General features: G+C 45.7%; 2 protein-coding genes across 2 annotated transcripts; one reads left to right on the forward strand and one right to left on the reverse strand.

Moving 5' to 3' along the window:
• Positions 1 to 287: 287 nt before the first annotated feature.
• On the forward strand, positions 288 to 4,129 carry TMEM69 (transmembrane protein 69). Its single transcript, XM_071564571.1, has 3 exons — positions 288 to 646; positions 1,108 to 1,170; positions 1,783 to 4,129. Exons 2-3 carry the CDS (start codon positions 1,126 to 1,128, stop codon positions 2,497 to 2,499), a joined length of 762 nt encoding a protein of 253 aa, XP_071420672.1. The 5' UTR covers positions 288 to 646; positions 1,108 to 1,125; the 3' UTR covers positions 2,500 to 4,129.
• A 628-nt stretch (positions 4,130 to 4,757) lies between these two features.
• Positions 4,758 to 11,773, reverse strand: IPP (intracisternal A particle-promoted polypeptide). Its single transcript, XM_071565547.1, has 8 exons — positions 11,400 to 11,773; positions 10,886 to 11,317; positions 10,417 to 10,572; positions 9,555 to 9,722; positions 8,624 to 8,761; positions 8,182 to 8,304; positions 7,341 to 7,561; positions 4,758 to 6,544 (listed from the first exon to the last, which is right to left on the reverse strand). The coding sequence occupies exons 1-8, from the start codon at positions 11,713 to 11,715 to the stop codon at positions 6,320 to 6,322; spliced, it is 1,779 nt and encodes a 592-aa protein (XP_071421648.1). The 5' UTR covers positions 11,716 to 11,773; the 3' UTR covers positions 4,758 to 6,319.
• Between the last annotated feature and the right edge of the window lie 5,573 nt (positions 11,774 to 17,346).

Here is a 17,346-nt window from a genome sequence, read left to right on the forward strand (position 1 = left end):
CGCGGGGCGGGGCCGAGCACGCGGAAGGGACACGCCCACCCGGCTCCCCCCGCCGCCCCCGCCCCGGCCCGCGCGCCGCCCGCCCCGCCAATCAGAGGCGGTGGCGCGCGCCGCCCTCGCTGCCGCCCGTCGGAAGCAGCCGCGGACTATGCGGCCCAGAGGGCCGCGCGCCCCCCGCCGCAGAGAACGGCCGGGCGGCGCAGCGCGGGGCAGGCTGGGAGCTGTAGTCCGCGTGTGGGAGGCTGGCCCGGGGCAGAGGTGCCGGCGCTCAATAAGCAGGAGCGGCCGCGCCGCCCCCCAACCCGCGGGCGGTGGGAGACCCTGCCGGCTCCCCTGCCAGGCGGGGTGCGGCCCTCGGGCTTACAGCGAGCGGCGCTGCTGCCCCGGGCTCGGATCGGGAGGGCTCTTTCCTGGCTCGGCGGAACACCATAGGCCGCTCCCATCCCACCCGGACGGGCAGCAGTGAGCGCCGGGCGCCGCCGGAGCACTTCCCGGGGCACCGGAAGCCGCCTCAGCGAGCGCGCCCGGGGCGGTAGCGAGTCCCGGCAGGTGACTGCTCCTCCCCTCGCGACACAACCCTGCTCCTCCCTCCGCTTCCCTCCCTTGGCCGTCCCCGGAGCAGCAGGACCACGTACTGCCTGCCCCGGTGAGTGTCCCTCGGCAGGGAGCTTACCTGCAGCTCTGCATGGGATGGCCGTTTAATTCATTTTTTTGTTAAGGATCGCTTTTTCCTCATGTCAGGAATTGTTTGTTTATCAGCTGTGTGCAGCCATCTATCTCTTGAAAAGGAGACTATCCATGAACGGGAAGCCATCGCCTGTTCCCTTTTCTTTAACCAGAAATTATTCTTGCAACAGCTATTACGACTTTAGGCTTTCAGTTCATAAAGTTGACTGAAACTAAATATGCTGTAGGGGGCAAGTATAGGTTGAGTACATGTGTAGTATATATATATCTATCTTTAAATATACACTTAAAGGAGTCTTGCATCTGATAAGTGTACGCTTTGGACATAAGGGAAAAGTATGTTCACAGGTGAACTTTGGACATAAGACAAACTCAGCTATTCATCAGTTTCAGACTTTCTTCTGAATTTTTCTGTTTTAGGACATTAATTAAACAAATATGTTTCCTCTCATACAACGATGCTGCTTCAACACGTCTTTCAGAGTAAGTTACTGAAGCCTTTTTTTGCTGTTTGTTTTTATTTATGAGTAAAATAGCAAAAGATACGACTAGCTTTGAAAAAAAACAGGTGCCTTCTAGTTGGAGTAGACACATGTTTATCATTCAGCTTTTCTGGGAGAGTTTCTGGTTTCTACATCACCTTTAGGCAAAGCTGTTTCTTTATGAAATGAAATTTTATTGTCTTAAGGTATTTTTTCTTCTCACCCTTTGATAGAGCAGTGAGGGGATAGTAGTTTCTTTCTGGGGTGATCTTGTCCTGCCTCTGCAGGAAATGATTTAATATTTTGCTCTGAAAAGCACTGCTATATCTTAAATATGCCTAAAGGATGTGTGTGTGTGTAAGGATAGGTGGGTATACAAACCTTTTGCAGTGATTAAGGTTTGCTTACTTTGGAGAGCCCGATTGCTCTTCAGCAGCAGCATCGGGTTCCTTCATTAGTTCAGTTAACAACACCTGAAATCCAAGAGGAAGGACAGCTGTGATGTGACCTGACCTGGAAAACCACTTGGTACAATATTCTGCAGGTAGGTGAGGTGGCTGCAGGTCTGTAAACCTGCATTATGTGGTGCTCAGAACAAGTTTTATGCTTGCAGCTCCAGAAGTTGACTGCTCCCAGGCTGCTGCTCTGTGGAAGGAATGAGACAGCTTGGTCTTCCCTTAGTCTCTGGCTCCAGAGAGATGTGTGTCATCTCACAAGATCTCCAAGCCTCAAACCAGCATCAGTATATTCAGCCCAGCTCCAGGCTTTTCACACCTCTCACCCCGTCTTCAAGAAGAAAACCCCTCCAGAATCTGAGGCAGAAGCACAGAAACACAAGGAATCCCTGAAGGACGCTCCCAAGCCAGCCCTCTACTTGAGCCTGGGGGGGCTGATTCCCTTTGTGGCTGTGCCACTGGCAATGGCCATCCAGGGCACCTACTACCCCGAGGCGGCGTTTGCTCAGGTCACATACGGGGCTGTGACAGCCTCTTTCCTGGGGGGAATGAGGTGGGGCTTTGCCCTGCCAGAAAACAGCCCAGCCAAGCCAGACTGGCTGAACCTGGCTAATGGCACAATTCCTCCTCTGCTTGCCTGGCAGGCCTTGCTCTTCAGAGACGTCACTCAGGGTGCACTGATGGTGGTGATGGCCTTGGGGATAGCGCTGCATTATGATGTTGCCCTTCTGCCCCCTTACCCAAGGTGGTTTAAAATACTGAGGGTGTGGGGAACAGTGGTGATGGCATTGTCCCTATTGGCCACTCTAACAGTGAAGCTTATTTTAGAGGAGCAGGGAAGGGAAGGCAAAAGTAAATTGCAGAACAGAAGTTAATGAATCAACAGGGAGAAGGTATTGTCTGCCAATAAGGTATTTGCATGGAGTACCAGGAGAAATAAAGAACTGATTTGTACTTAGAAGTCATGATGGCAGGGATCAAGACGCTTATTCTCAAAGCAAACTTGATTTCCCTACAGATTTTCAAGCTAGTTTAGGAGGGAAAGATTGCAAATAGCACTGACTTCCAAGGCAAGCAGGAGTCTGTCCTTGTCCATAGAACAAAACATCACTTGAATGAGATACTGCTGTCATTGGAATTTCAAATGGAGATTCAAAATCACATGGGTATGAATTGCTGTAGGCTGAATTATTAAAGTATCTGGTTTAAGTACAATGTGTGATCATGTTCTGAGGTGGGGAAGACATCTGTATGATCTTAGTAACAAGGTGAAAACAGTTCTAGTTTGGAGTTTAAAGAAGCAGCAGAGAATTATGCACAAGCACATCCATGTTCAGTTGCTGCGTGTGGAACAAGACTCCTTTTTCACCTGAGAAGGTGCTGAAAATCACAGAACAGTTTGGGTTGGAAGTGACCTTAAAGATCACTTGTTCCAACCCCTCACTAGACCAAGCTGCTCAGATCTCCACCCAGCCTGTACACTTCCAGGGAATGCTGTGTGATGCAGTGCTCAGGGCAATGTTAGGCAAGAAAGGATGGGTGAGGTTTGTTTGCAGGGCAAGCCAAGGTCAGCACTCACCTAAAACGTGTCATTCAGTTGCTGTGCTGGAGTGAGGAAAACTGAAGGGGGAGCTTTGTATTTCTGACAAGGCACCATAGGAGACAGAAGGTGAACTTCCTGCTCAGGCTCACTGAATTAAAAAAGGATACTTGGGCCACATGATCCTGGGTTTTGTTTGGAATTAGGGCTGCCCAGCAAAGGAAGCTGCATGCAACATAGCCATAAGGATCTGTCATACTCCTGAATGAAAGAACTGTCAACTCATGTTACACACAAACAGAGGTATGACAAGACACAAGGTATTAGTTAAGGGAATTGAAAGTAGTTTGTGTCTTCTCCCTCCTAAGAATCCATATATTTAAGCACTCAGAACAGGTACCAGTGGACCTGTAGCCTGCAAACCCTCCATGATGGGCCTGTTACTGAAACCCCTGCAGAAGTGCATGGTCTTTGTACTTAAGTCTTCCTAACACATCATTTAGTGGAAGAAGACACAACCAAGTCACATGGATTCTCTTCTCCAGTCTTGTTACTTCAAGAAAACTATGACATTTTATGTGAGCCTATTTATTGTAAGCTTTTAATTGGCAGTATTTAAGTACAGTGTAAGATGCAAGAAAGCTGAAAAGTTTTAGGACCAGATAATCCTCATAGTTCTGTTAAATCACTAAACTTCATTGTTGTTCTACACTATTCTAGAATAAAGTACATATTGTCACTTAGAATCCGTTATCTGTTCAATCTGCAAAGAACAGATGTTTAAGAAGCCTGTCCTGGAGGTAGAACCATTTTGTATGATCTTGCTGAAACAGCAACTCTGTACACCAGCCCCTCACTCTTGTAACATGTTAACTTTTATATGTTAGCAGCATCATCTCTCTGAAGCAAAAATATACTTCAGTATATTTTTTTAATATATTGAATATAAAGAAAATAAAATGGAATCTATGAATTGGAATGTTTTTTCTGTTCTTTCTTACTTAGACATGTAATTTTTTAAGATGGGTCCAGAGTAGAGTTCTGCCTTTGGCTTGATTCAGTGAAAGAGGTGGAGTATCAGAGACCATAATCAATCAGCTTCAGAGTTCCATTCAAACATGATAGAATCAGCTACAAGACCTGGAGAAGGTAACTCCACACAACTGCAGACTCCCTCAAGCTCCATTAAACCAGGAAGTTTATGGGTAGGGGTCAGAAGTGAACTCCTAGTTCCCAAACTAATAAAATAGAACTAAGATAATGGTTCTCAAATGGTTCTGTAAGAGACCCCGAAATGTAAAGAAGAAAGCCCAAGAAATATTACCTGTAATTTCATCCCAGAGAGGCTGAACAGAGCTGGCAAGGCAGCCAGACTCCCAAGAAATCTGAGTGATTTTACACTGAGACAGACATGAGTGCTTTACTGCAGGAGCGTGTTACTTGCACCATGCAAACAGTCACAATTTATAACCAATCTTTTCCTAGTGTCCTACTGGGAAATAGGATTTCCAACAAAAAGAAAAAAGGACCTATTATATGAAAGTGGCAGTGATATATGAACACAACCTATTCAAGAGCATTCCACAGTCAGTTCTGAAAATGCATTTTATTACGAAAAGCTCTTTAAAACAAGCTTACACTTGAAAAAATAGACATTATTTCAGACATATAAGAAATCCTCCTCTGAAGTAAAAGCATACATAAGATAATAGAACAATCAGAGAAACAAACTCTCCATCATGTTGCATGTTTTAGCCCAACCCTATGTCAGATTTTAAAACCTAGATTCTGAAGGTACCTGCAACACTCATCACCTTGGAGGATTTGATTCCTGTGTTGTTAATTTTACACAGGGGATATTGACCTAGACAGCATGAATGTTCTGTTGTCTACACAATGCAGGCTTCCTGTTGTGACATTCCAGTTGTGGTTTTGTGTTCCAGAGTGATGCTGTCTGTGAAAGTTCAAAAGCAACCTCACTTCAGACTCCATCCAAGTCATCCACAGCTGTGCAGAAGATGCAATCACACTGTGCAAAAATCAACTTCAAATACGTTAATTAAATGAACCTATAAAAACCTCCAAACTCCTTGTAGTATTGTTCTATGAGGTGTATCTGAGCTAAATCCAAACTGCTCAAGAGCACACTGATAGCATCACTTTAATGCTGAATGCAGCTAATTCTATCACAAACAGTTCCATTGGCTCAAATTTGAAAGAGGCAGGATACAAGATACAGTGATGTGAATGTGTGTGCCTTGCAGAACATCAAGTATTCCAATGCCAAGTCTCAGCAGGTGTCACACAGAGTAAAAACACATTTAATTATGAGGGAAAAAAAGGGAGGGGTGAAAGGCTTTCCCTAAGTTTTTATACAAAGAGCAGTCCTGAATAGAACTGCGAATCTCATGAACAGCATTTCCATTTAGAATTCAGCAAAGCTTATACAAAAAGGAGCTCTACTGTCATTGCTGGTACCACTGAGAAGGAAAGCCAATGCTGAAGTGGAATGACATTATTAGAACTGTGAGGACAACCTTCCAAAATAGGAAATTCTCAGCCACTCACCATCTAAGGTACTGGAGTCGCTAGAAAGTAAATAACCAATTTGTATTTAATGCCCATCATGTCCAGAAGCAGAAAAGAGGCTCAAATGCATCAAGCCATAAGTAGAGACACCAAGTCTTTCCCAATGTTACCTTTTCTTCCTTGTTTCTCACCAGAAATAGACAACTAATGCCATCCAAATTGCCCATCTGATCTGCAGGTAACTCCTTGCTGTCTATAGTAACCCTTCTCCAGACTCCAAGGACAGCTAAAATGCCAACTTTGGTGCACCTGAGAGAGAACAACCTGAATAATGTCTCTAATGTGCTGGAATTATTTCTTCAGATTTTATGGGGCAAATTTCACTATTTATTTCAGTGAGCTTAATCCAGTTCTAAGAGGCATTCCTGCTCTTAGCAGACTACTTCCCAAGACAAGCACTGGATAAGCCAATTTACTTTGAAGGGCTTTTCTTTTTGCTCAGGAAAATCCCTCTGATCTAATTCCCCACTGAAGCTCCTGTATTAAAAGAGGCTTCTGGCCACTGAAACCAGAAATCTGAGCAGACAGATTTACTCATGCCTTCAATGAGTTTTCTTCTCTGTGCCTTACAGCACAGCTACACCTCCCTCGCAGCGGCTGGTGATCATGTTGGCAATTTCAGTCCAGCTGTCCATGTGAGGGTTATAAACTTCAACAGAGTCAGAGGTCACCGGAGCAGCAAAATCAGGACTGGGAGCTCGGCCTCCCGAGGCATAGAGGAGTCCATTCACAGCCACAACACAGACACCAGCTCTTGGCATCTTCATTGGTGCAACTTCAACCCACTTTTCCTAATGAGAAGGAGAAAGAGAGAACAAGTAGTTTTAGGGCAAGCCCCAATTCTGATAAAGTAAATTTTAAAGCTTAAAGACTCAAATATATACAAAGAACAGTATGTATACACTTCACAGGCTCAGATATGGTATGTGTACAGTATCAAGAGGATTATCAAGCCAGGAATGACAACACTTTCACAAGGAGTCCAAATAGTGCTAGTCATTAAACACCAGATCCCATACTGTCTGTACACAACACCTCTCCCTTCAGTCACTGCAAGATGAAGTTTGTCTCCAAAACAGAGAATGGTACAGTCTGAGGTGGGAAATAAGGAAAACTAGATTCCCTTCAAAAAGCAAACAGATGAGTACATTGGATTATGTTTTTAACAGTAGCTACTCTTCCAAAGAGCATCATAAAATATGAGCAGTAACAGTCAAGAATAATTCCTTATTTTTAGTGATGCTGAAATGCCATTTTGATACAGAAGAAAGATCCTTAACATTTCAGTGAGTTTTTTCTCTCTAGTAAATAAGATTATTGACCTTTCTATTGCAGAGGAGGAATCTATCCTCTTATTTTAACACTAACAAGTATTTACTAAACTACAGTATATCTGTGCATGGTTAAACCATGACAACGAGTTAGGACAGACCCTGAGAACATCAAAGCTTTGTTTCACTCAAGCTCACCAGCCAGCAGTGAAAAGGAATTTCTAGCTTTTTAAAGAAAGGAAGCAGGCTACCTCTGGAGTATCTTACACAACCTTGATGCAACCTACATTTATGAAAGGAAAGGATTCCACCATACCTCTTCAAATGAGTATCTTTCTACACTAGCAAGTGCATCCTGAGCTTCATTCCAGCCTCCCACAGCATAGATACAATCGTTGAGAACAGCCACACCAAGATATGCTCTCCGGGTGCCCATTGGAGCGAGCTCAGACCAACGTTTAGATATCGGGTCATAGACTTCAACAGAATGTAGCTCTGCTCCTTCACTGCTGATACCACCAACAACATAGATCAGACCTGCAGAAACAGAATTTCTCCTCTGTTAGCTTTCATAATACAAAACCACAAAATGACTGTCACAACAAAGGTTTCAGCCTGACATTAAGATGACTTAAGAATGACAGGAAAAAAACTCCTTTCTTCAGTAGCAGTGCACATAAAGCTTTTGCATGAGTAACTTGAGGCTCGAGCAGCATCTCTGATGAAAGAAAAAATTAATTAAGTGCAGGGGAGGGAATTCAGAAGGTGGCAACTGCTGACCAGGCCTGAATCAAATACTTAACAGGTACATTTATTGACCAAGTATTTAGACGTGTCTGCCTCTACATAACCTATAGCAGCTCTTCAGATTGTCACAAAGAAACACGCACAAACCAAAATATGTAAGATAAATAAAAAACAGTATCAGGAAAAACTATTTTCATGAGATAAAAGGCACAAGACAAGAGAGAACTTTACATTCTCTGAGTTCTGCAGAATTAAAAATATGATACTAGAAGAACAAACATGGGAGACACAAATACGTGCAACTGACAGCTCAGTAGAAGACAACAGTAGGAATTCATGACTGACACATAAAGCTTCAAAATCCAATAGCTATTGGAACTATTTATGGATACAAACTTAACAATACTCACCTTGCATTTCACAACATCCAAAGCAGTAACGGGGCATAGCCATGCTTCCCACTACTTCCCAACAATTTTCTTCAGGATCAAATCTTTCAATTGTGTTGCCAATCTCTGCTCCAACCCAACCTCCTGCAAATAACAGCAAACACAGGAAAGAATTGAATGGCATGAAGTCCTGTGTTAGCTTCATATTTAGACACAGTACACTGTTCCAGGACAAAATCTGAAAACAGCATGCAGTCAGTCTACAAAGGAAAAAAGTTGTAAGTAAACAATAACTAATCTCCAAAGATCTAGTATATGAATGCTTATGGACACAGCTGGTTTTCAAAACTTAACTCTGCAAATTTGCATCATCAAGATGTAATATTTAAAATCAAATAAATTTGCAAGTTCCAGGAATTATTATCTTTAAAATTAACTTCACTCAAAAACCCCCCGAACTTACCCAGAGCATAGATAGCCCCATAGCATGTGCACACTCCCAGTGCACAACGGGGATGGTTCATGGAAGCCACAGTTGTCCACTGCTTAGTAACAGGGTCATAACATTCAGTACAGTCAAAAATCATCGAGTTGTCCTCACCTGCATAGTAAGAGCAAGAACAGAGACAGGGGAAGTGTTTTGCAGATATGGAAACATTCTTCAGCACCTTCCAGGACAGACAACATTTGAATACATGATCCATCTTTTAGCAAACGGCCAACGTAGCGAAAGCATTGTTTATACCCAGAACTGAATCATCACTAGGAACTGCTTTCATCAACAGTTCCCTGAAACATTACTGAAAACATCAGAGGGATGAACAACCACAGTGCTGCATGTGTTTCACTCAGCAGCACAACTGACAGCATTTTCAAGGCCAAAGAATGTCTTCTGCAGTGACAAAACCAGTCTACATATGCATTCTTGAGTGATGGGCTGGTAGAGCTACTCATCACATCCTTGTGCAAACACACATAGCAAGCATTTCCAGACAAGCAGACCACAAGTGGTCTGTCCAGTGCTACTTACATGCTTCTGCTAGACTACAAGTAAGAAAAGAAATTGTATTAGTAGTGGTATGCAAAGTCCAAAGAATAGGAAACATCTCTTAGTATATATCTGCACATGTTCACGTGGAACCTGTGACTTGTTACACCATGAGGGGAGAGCAGCTTAGTAAAACCTGGTCAACACAGGAGCCCAAGCAGGCATTCACAGAACAGTGATGCTGGAGAACCAAGGAACGCCAATTCAATTGTTATGACACCTACAAGTTGTATTATCTACTGTTGGGCTCCTCAGAACCACTTAACAGGAAGAAGAATTTAAAATAATCCCCATTCATGAGTTCTCCAGTAGCCATATAACAAAGAAAGCATGTTCCAGCTCTTACCTCCAATGGCATAGACCATTCCTCCCACCACAGCCACCCCCAGCCCACTCCGGGCCTGGTGGAGAGAGGAAACTGTGGTCCAGTAGTGGCTGAAGGTGTCAAATCTCTCCACACAGCTGAGGGCTCTGCTGTCACTCCAGCGTCCTCCCTGCAGTCGGGTGTATCCACCTGGAAAGTAGTGGAAAGACCATGGCTGAGTAAGAGCTTCTTGCTCATCCCCATGCTCCTGTATCTAAACCACTGAAAAAATTACAGTAACAGCCATTTAGCCACTTTTAGTAGGAATTGCTTTTAACAATAGGTTGGTTTCTCCAGCACACAAGAAAGAATGGTTGGCCTGAGGATCGCAGAAATTGTGCTGAGCTGACACCACAATGCTACAAATCTAAGTCAGTGCTAAGTTCCCACAGGGTGAAACAAACCCATTCCCTTCCAACATAAAGCTGCAGCTTTGCTGAATACTTGCAATTTCAAGTTTCCCATCACAAGAACCAATTCTCTATCCTGGATAGAGAAAACTCCAGCCCTCAGAAAAACAAAAGGTGCAGTGGATTTGCATATACCATTCCAGCAGTGAACCCTGAGTAAATCCTCTGCTGATTGGCAGTTTTCCACCTAAGGCAAATTATTTCGAAACAGCAAATCTGGGCTTTGAACACCAGTCATAATGACAAGAAATGTGAATGCTGGTCTTTTGTGCAATGCTAAGCAGAAAGCAGCTAACATGGTAAATCAGTCATGATGAAACATTTTGCTATCTCTTTATATATTTTGATTTTTAAAAAATCCAGTATCTCTTCAGTATTGTAATATGAGATACTACTTCATTTGTTTTACAAGGTTCAAACAGCCACACTCTAACCTACTGCATAAAGGTACTTCCTGGCTTTCCTCCGGGGACGACCTTTAGAAGCCTGCAGAAAACTGCTGACCTTGTTGTCTTTGGGAGATTTAGAGACTTCACAATATTCTTTCAACAGAGTTTGCAGGGCCACCCGGAGACTGAAATCTGGAATACCTTGAGGAAATGAGCAGAATAAAAAAGTACAGTGAAAAGTCACAAACAGTAAGCAACTCACTTGTAGAAAAATTAATAGCGTCTTCTAAACCAGCAGACAAATCAAGGTTGCCTACTTTTATACGGCTTTTTCAAAAGCAAGTTTTTAAAGTAAGCTGTGCTTGCCTGTTAAAAAATAGAACTTGTTTGCTGTAAGTATTTTCACTCATCATGCTATTAATGTAAAAAAAAGTCCATCAAAGCCCAATAATTCCAAAAAACACGTGGCTTCCTCACATACAAGCACCGGATATTCTTTCCGTCTTTCACTTACTTTCTATGTATTTTAACAGCCTCTGTGCCGGCAGCAGAGGGAATCTAACAGGCTCCAGTACTTCTACGACGTGTTTCTTTCTTTGCCCCACATCCTTCAGAATCCATTGCATCGCCGCTATGAAAACCTGGTACTCGTCCTCGATGCTCAGGTCCTCGCTCCGCAGGATCTTCACGAGCTGCTCCTTGGTGAGCGCCAGGAACTCCTCCCCTCCCTGCACCTCCAGGAAGTGCGCGTGGATGTAGCTCTCGGTGAACTCCATCAGGTCGTGACAGGCGATCTGCTCGGAGAACTGGAAGAGGCCGATGCAGTTCAGCGGGTCGATCTGCCCCTTGAGGAACTCGCAGCAGAGCTCCACCACCTCGGTGAGCTGCAGCATGTCGGCGGCGACGATGAGCTGCTGGACGTTGTGCTCGGCGATGCTCACCACCCCTGCGGGCACCAAAGCACAGCGGGCCCCGCTCCAGCCTGCGGCCTCCGGGCACCCGCCCCTCGCCCCCGCCGCGGCCCTCACCTGTGTAGATGAAGTCGAGTAGCGTGTGGAAGGTGCTCGCCTCCACGCCCGCGATCCGCACCACGTCCCGCCCGGACTCCTTCATGCCGCTCGCGAACAGCGCCGCGAAGTAGGGGCTGCTGGCCGCCAGCACCAGGCGGTGCACGGCGAACGCCTCCGGGCCCACCTCCAGCCGCACGTCGCAGAAGCTGTGCCCGGCGCGGAGCCGGTTGATCTGGGCCAGGAGGAGGCGGGCATGGCGGTCGGAGCTGGAGCTGGAGCTGGAGCTGAGGCTGGAGCTGGGGCCGCCCTTGCCCGGGACGGCACTCGTCGCCATCGCGGCGCTGCTGCTGCTGCTGCGGCGGCCCCGGCACCTCCCGCGCAGCCCCGGCCCCGGCCCCGGCCCCGCCTCGCGCCGCGCACGCGCCTGCCCCGCCCGCCCGGGAGCGCGCGCGGGGAGTGAGAACCCCGCTGAGGCGGCTGTGCCGGGGCCGGGCGGGTGTTGTGAGGGGAGGGCTGAGGGGTGTCTGTGTCTGTGTGTCTGTGTCTGTGTGTCTGTGTGTCTGTGTGTCTGTGTGTCTGTGTGTCTGTGTGTCTGTGTCTGTGTGCGCTGAGGGCTCCGTGTGTGTGTGTGTGTGTGTGCTGAGGGCTGTGTGTGCATGTGCTCAGGGGTCTGTGTGTGTGCGTGCCCAGGGCTCTGTGCTGAGCTCACACGCCTCAGCCAGCAATGGTTCTGGAGCCTCTGTTCCATCCTTTGTCCAAGCTCCTGCCTGGGCACTTGGGACCATGAGGCCCCCAAGGAATCTTGGAATCATCAAAGGTAGAAGAGATCTTTAAGGTCATCAAGTACAACTGTCTGCCCAGCACTGTGACTGTAACCCCTAAACCACAATCACCCAGATCCAGGCGCCTCTGGAACACCTCCAGGGGTGGTGACTCCACGAACTCCCTGGGCAACCTATTCCAATTCCTGACCATCCCAGCAGTGAAAATTTTTTTCTAGTACCTAATGTGAATCTCCCCTGTCTCAGCTTTAGGCCATTTCCGCTGGTCCTCTCATTGGAAGTAGAAAAGACTGGCCCAACCTTGCTACAAGCTCAGGTAGTTGCAGAGAGCGATGAGGTTTCCCTTGAGCCTCCTCAAGACTAAAATGCAGCTCCTTCAGCTGCTCCTCATAAGATGCATTTTCTAGGCCTTTCACGAACCTTGTTGCCCTTTGCTGGACACACTCCAGCACCTCAATGTCCTTTCTAAACTGAGGAGTCCCTCTGCACCCCCACAGGAACCTCTGGCCACCCTGGGCTCGCTGCCTGCTCCGTGAGGAGCTTGTTTGTGGTTAAAACTGGTCCCCCAATAGGTTATTCACTTATTCACTGCCTTGACAATCTCTGCCCCTCGGTCTTATTCCTCTCAGTCATGCTCTTGCAAACTGGATCCTTGCCCACCTCAATCTGTGCTTGTGAGGGAGGAACATGGCTATGTTGGGGAGAAACCACAGCTGCTGCCTGCCTGGGGAACTGCCGAGATGGGATGTGGGGACATTGCCTGTCCTTAGCTCAGGGCTGTGGCACCAGAGCCAGCACTGACAGAGGAGGAACATCCCATACCGAGTTTAACACACATGGTCACTGGGTCTGGCAGAGCTGGCATCGATTCTGAGAGAAAAGCATCCCTCCTGAGTTTTCCACAACTGTTCCAGAAGCGTGACAGGCAGGGCCAGCCCAGCACCCCCTTTCTCCATAGTGTCATGCCACGTTTGGGCCTTCCTCTTAATTCCAGCACAGATGTTTCACCAGTGTCCTGCAGCAGCACCACGTGAGGCAATGAAGTCAGCACTGACCCTGAGGCAGAGCCTGCTTCCATCTCACTCTGTATAATTCCCTGAGTCACTGCATGCCTGAGCACTGACAGGGGATGAGCTTCACATACTGAGTTAAATGCACACGGTCACCGGGTCTGGCAGAGCTGGCACCGATTCAGAGAAAGAAGCATCTCTCCTGAGTTTTTCACAACTGTTCCAGGAGTGTGACATCCAGCCAAATCAAAAAGTGATCAGAGAGCCACTTGGAACGCTTCCATATCTATTTACCATGAGACTGGGAAAGAAAAACATGTCTGCTCTCAGGAACAACGGTCATGGCCCCTCAGACTTTTCTCATAATTCTGCATTTCATTGTAATAACTTTAAAATGTACTTCTGGAAGGAATCTGAATCATGATACCCTCTGGGGGCTGTTGGTTTCTCTGTTCATCAGCATTACATTCTAATTACATTTTAAGTTGTTCTTAAAAAAATATCCATAGAAAACTAGATAAAAGAAGGTTTCTGCAAGCACACAGTTGGATGCACACTGATACAACTCAGTATAAATTTTGAGCTCAGCTAATAAATGCATTGAGGTTTTCTTTCTTTCACGCATCAGTAAAAGAAACCAGACCCCTCTCGTGCTGACATTTTATTCATCGGAAGCGGCCTGTGAGTAAAAGGCTTAGAATTCTCCTAAACACCAGTGGGTTGCTCACTGGCTGATGTCAGCTGTTAGACTCCTGGCCAGCACTAGGATTTCACACCACAGCGCCAAATTTATGGACACAAAATAGCCCTGCTGAGATGGCTACTTTGCCCCAAAGGCCTGTTAATGTGGCTGGATGGTTCTGTCCCCAGGAAAGCACATTGCTTCAGCAGGTGTCTTCTGTGACCACACAGGGGCTGTACAGGATGGGGCTAATGGTCCCATAAACTATTGTGCATTTCCCAAAACACGCCGTAGATTTTCAGGAAACAAACAAGCTATTCAGGCTATCTCTTGAAAAACCCCTTTCTCGCAGAAGCCCGTGGCTGCTCAGATTTCACTGCCTGGAGCCTTCTCAGGAAAACCCTTCCAGATGCCTGGATGATCTGTGGAGTCGAGGGAAGTATCTTGCTGTCTTTCCCGAATCCTGCAGGTGCCGCTGTTACTGCAGGGTAATGTGTTGGAACATTAACAAAAGCGGGACTGCAGGGTGGTATATTAGAACATTAACAACCGGGAGGTTGAAAGTTGTTGCGTGTGGAGGTGCTGAACCTCTCCTCTGCTACAGCGAGATCTTTGTTAGATTCAAGGTTTTCTGGATTTTTTTTTGTTTAGTTTGTTTTTTTCTTGCCTCCCCCCCTCTCAGTACAGATGGAGAACTTTTAGTCTTGAAAAAAACCCACACCAGTAAACCTGCCACCAGAAAACCCCCAACCACAGACTCCTCCAAAAAAGAGAAAAGAATGATTTGAATGTGCAGTTTTACCTGACTGTTTCTTGTCGGAAACCTCTCCATCATACCTGTGGCTTTGAGGATCGTTATGACTTAATACTCAAGCAGTAGCCTTACTATATTTCACAGTCATGCAACATGGGGGACAGAGGAGGCTGCCTGGGTACTTGTAAGGTATTCCTTGAAGGCAACATCGGTTACCCCACTATCACCCCAGTGGTGATAATCATGACTAGTTATCATATTGTCTACCCAGTCAAAAGCCTCTAATGAGGTACAGGCACTAGATTCTAATTAGATACCTGCATAAACCGGTTATCAGCTTACATTTTCACGTGATACATAAGCTTTAGTGGATAAAGAAGCTTCCCTTCAGGGTCTGAATGTTTCCAATCTCAGTGGGTCACAGTGTGCTTCACAGTGAGATAACACATTTTCCAGATGTAAGCCAGGCATGAGAACACTCTCTTGGCAGGTTTGGGCCAGGCCTAAGAGCTATAACCTTCATTCCAGTGAGGATCAGTGAATCTTGATGAATATGTGTGTGTAGGGCAAAGGTCTGAACTGGAATTGACCCAAAAATGGAGAGCAAGAGGGGTCCCCAAAGCTAGTCCTTCTGCACAGGCAGCCCCAGAATATAGGACTTATGTGAAAACAGGTGAGTCTTCACACTACAAGCAAGGTGGTGATGGCTCTGTCCACGACTCAGCTCTTCTTCTTGTTCTTCTTTCTTCTTGTTCTTGTTCTTGTTCTTGTTCTTCTTCTTCTTCTTCTTCTTCTTCTTGTTCTTCTTCTTCTTCCTCTTCCTCTTCTTCCTCTTCCTCTTCTTCTTCTTCTTCCTCTTCCTCTACCTCCTCCTCCTCTTCTTCCTCCTCGTCCTCCTCATCCTCCTCCTCCTCCTCCTCTCTCTTTAGAAACCTTTGTGAGCTTTTTGTCTGTTTTGGAAATAGCAATTAGGAAATTTTATTTCACTATAGTAAGGCTTCGTGTAAAGGTGGCATTACGGTAACAGTCTGGTATCAGAGTTGTCAGTCTGGACAGGTTTAGCATTCTTGAAGTGAGTATTAAGAAACTCTCCTGAGTATCCAGATCACACCCAGGGTACTTGAGGCACAGGCTGTGCTGGCGTCCAGCTGAGGGGGGTGTTGCTCTCCAGTGACCAGCCATGCCCCGGGGAGCCATGTGGCAGGCAGCAAAAGTGGGGAACACACCTGAACCACAAGGGCCTTCAGAGGGAATGTGTCATTCTCAGTGAGTAATGCACAGATAATGTCTTGTGATTTCAGCAGCACTGGCAATATTTCACTGCTGTGTGCTCCAAGCTTCACCTTCACTATAGCATTGGGTGGAAAGGTGAGTGGTGTATGATATGAAGTAAAAAAAGGAGGAAAAAACTTTTCAGTCTTAAAGTATGCCTTAACAGTGAAAGGATCGTGTCATCTGACCTACTTGTTTGGAGAGGTTTGTGTTCTGGGTACACTTACCTAGCAGGAAGTTTGGAGGAATTCCAGTCAAACTGGGAATGTTGTGCAACATGCATGGCTGCAGTTCCCCATCACTTAGATTATTCTTGTGTTTAAGCCACAGATCTGGAACAATTCCAGGCAATTTGATTTAAAGTAAACATCCTGGATGCAGTGTGTCAGATACTAGCACAATATTGTTTTAGTCTTTCTCATTTCTCCTGTGGGAATAATCATTCCATGAAGAAGGAAAGTGATCTAATGAGAGAATTAACTGAAGAGCTTGAACACTGAATTAATCACAGCTGTCTGAAAGGGGAACCAAGGCGAACTCCACAGAGAGCTCACTGCATTTCCAAGGAAGGAGGCCAAAATAATACTAAGACTCAGATAGCAGACCAAAACAGAGGCAGGAGAGATATGCTTTAAGTAGCTAAAAGGAATCAAAACTTCCCTTTAACAGCAGAGAGACTTTCTCCCCTCATTTGTCTGTGAAGATAAATCCCAGTAGAAGGGGATCCCTGCAAATTTGTCTTGAGCATGTTGAAAGCTGCCAGATTGTTGGGGTCTGATGCTAACTGTGCTCTCATACTTATTTGAAGCAGATAATTGATTTCATAGCTTGGATCTTTTTTCAGTAGCAGTCTAGAGCTGACCTACAGCTTCACACTGAGTTAGATCTGCTTGCTAAGGTGACTGCATCAAAGGTGCAAGTCTTTTTTTGCCAAAAGGAAAAATGAGATGTGCTTGAGAATTATCAGTTTGCAGGCATGTGGGAATTCAGTCTTGCCATTAGCAAAGTTTGGCACTGTTTCAAATTGTAATCCAAACCCTAAAGCTTTTCAGACTCTTCACTTAACTCTTCTTGTCTAAATCTCTTGTGTTTCCTTGCATAATAAAGTAGAGCAAACACACAACAAACCCATGAGCAGTCTAGAGCATGTGGCATTTTTTTAAATAACTCCAAGTTATACAAGCTTTTGGAACAGGAAAAAAAAAGGTAAGGAACATAACCAGAAAACGTGCATAAATTCAGCTCATTTTATTCCTTTTATAATATACAGGCATTAGATACACACCAGGAGCATGTTTGCTCTCCTTGAACATATTGCAGTTGTGTTGGCAGGGCTTGTGAGCTGATTTCATTGAGAAGATGGATAGAGTTAAACTCTGCCTGATACCCACCACATTCCACAGCCTGTGTGTGCAGTGGGGTCATTTCAGAAGCAGCGCCTCAGTGGAATGTGAGATACGTCATG

Source organism: Pithys albifrons, chromosome 10 (genome assembly GCF_047495875.1).
Source record: "Pithys albifrons albifrons isolate INPA30051 chromosome 10, PitAlb_v1, whole genome shotgun sequence".
Classification (NCBI taxonomy): Eukaryota; Metazoa; Chordata; class Aves; order Passeriformes; family Thamnophilidae; genus Pithys; species Pithys albifrons.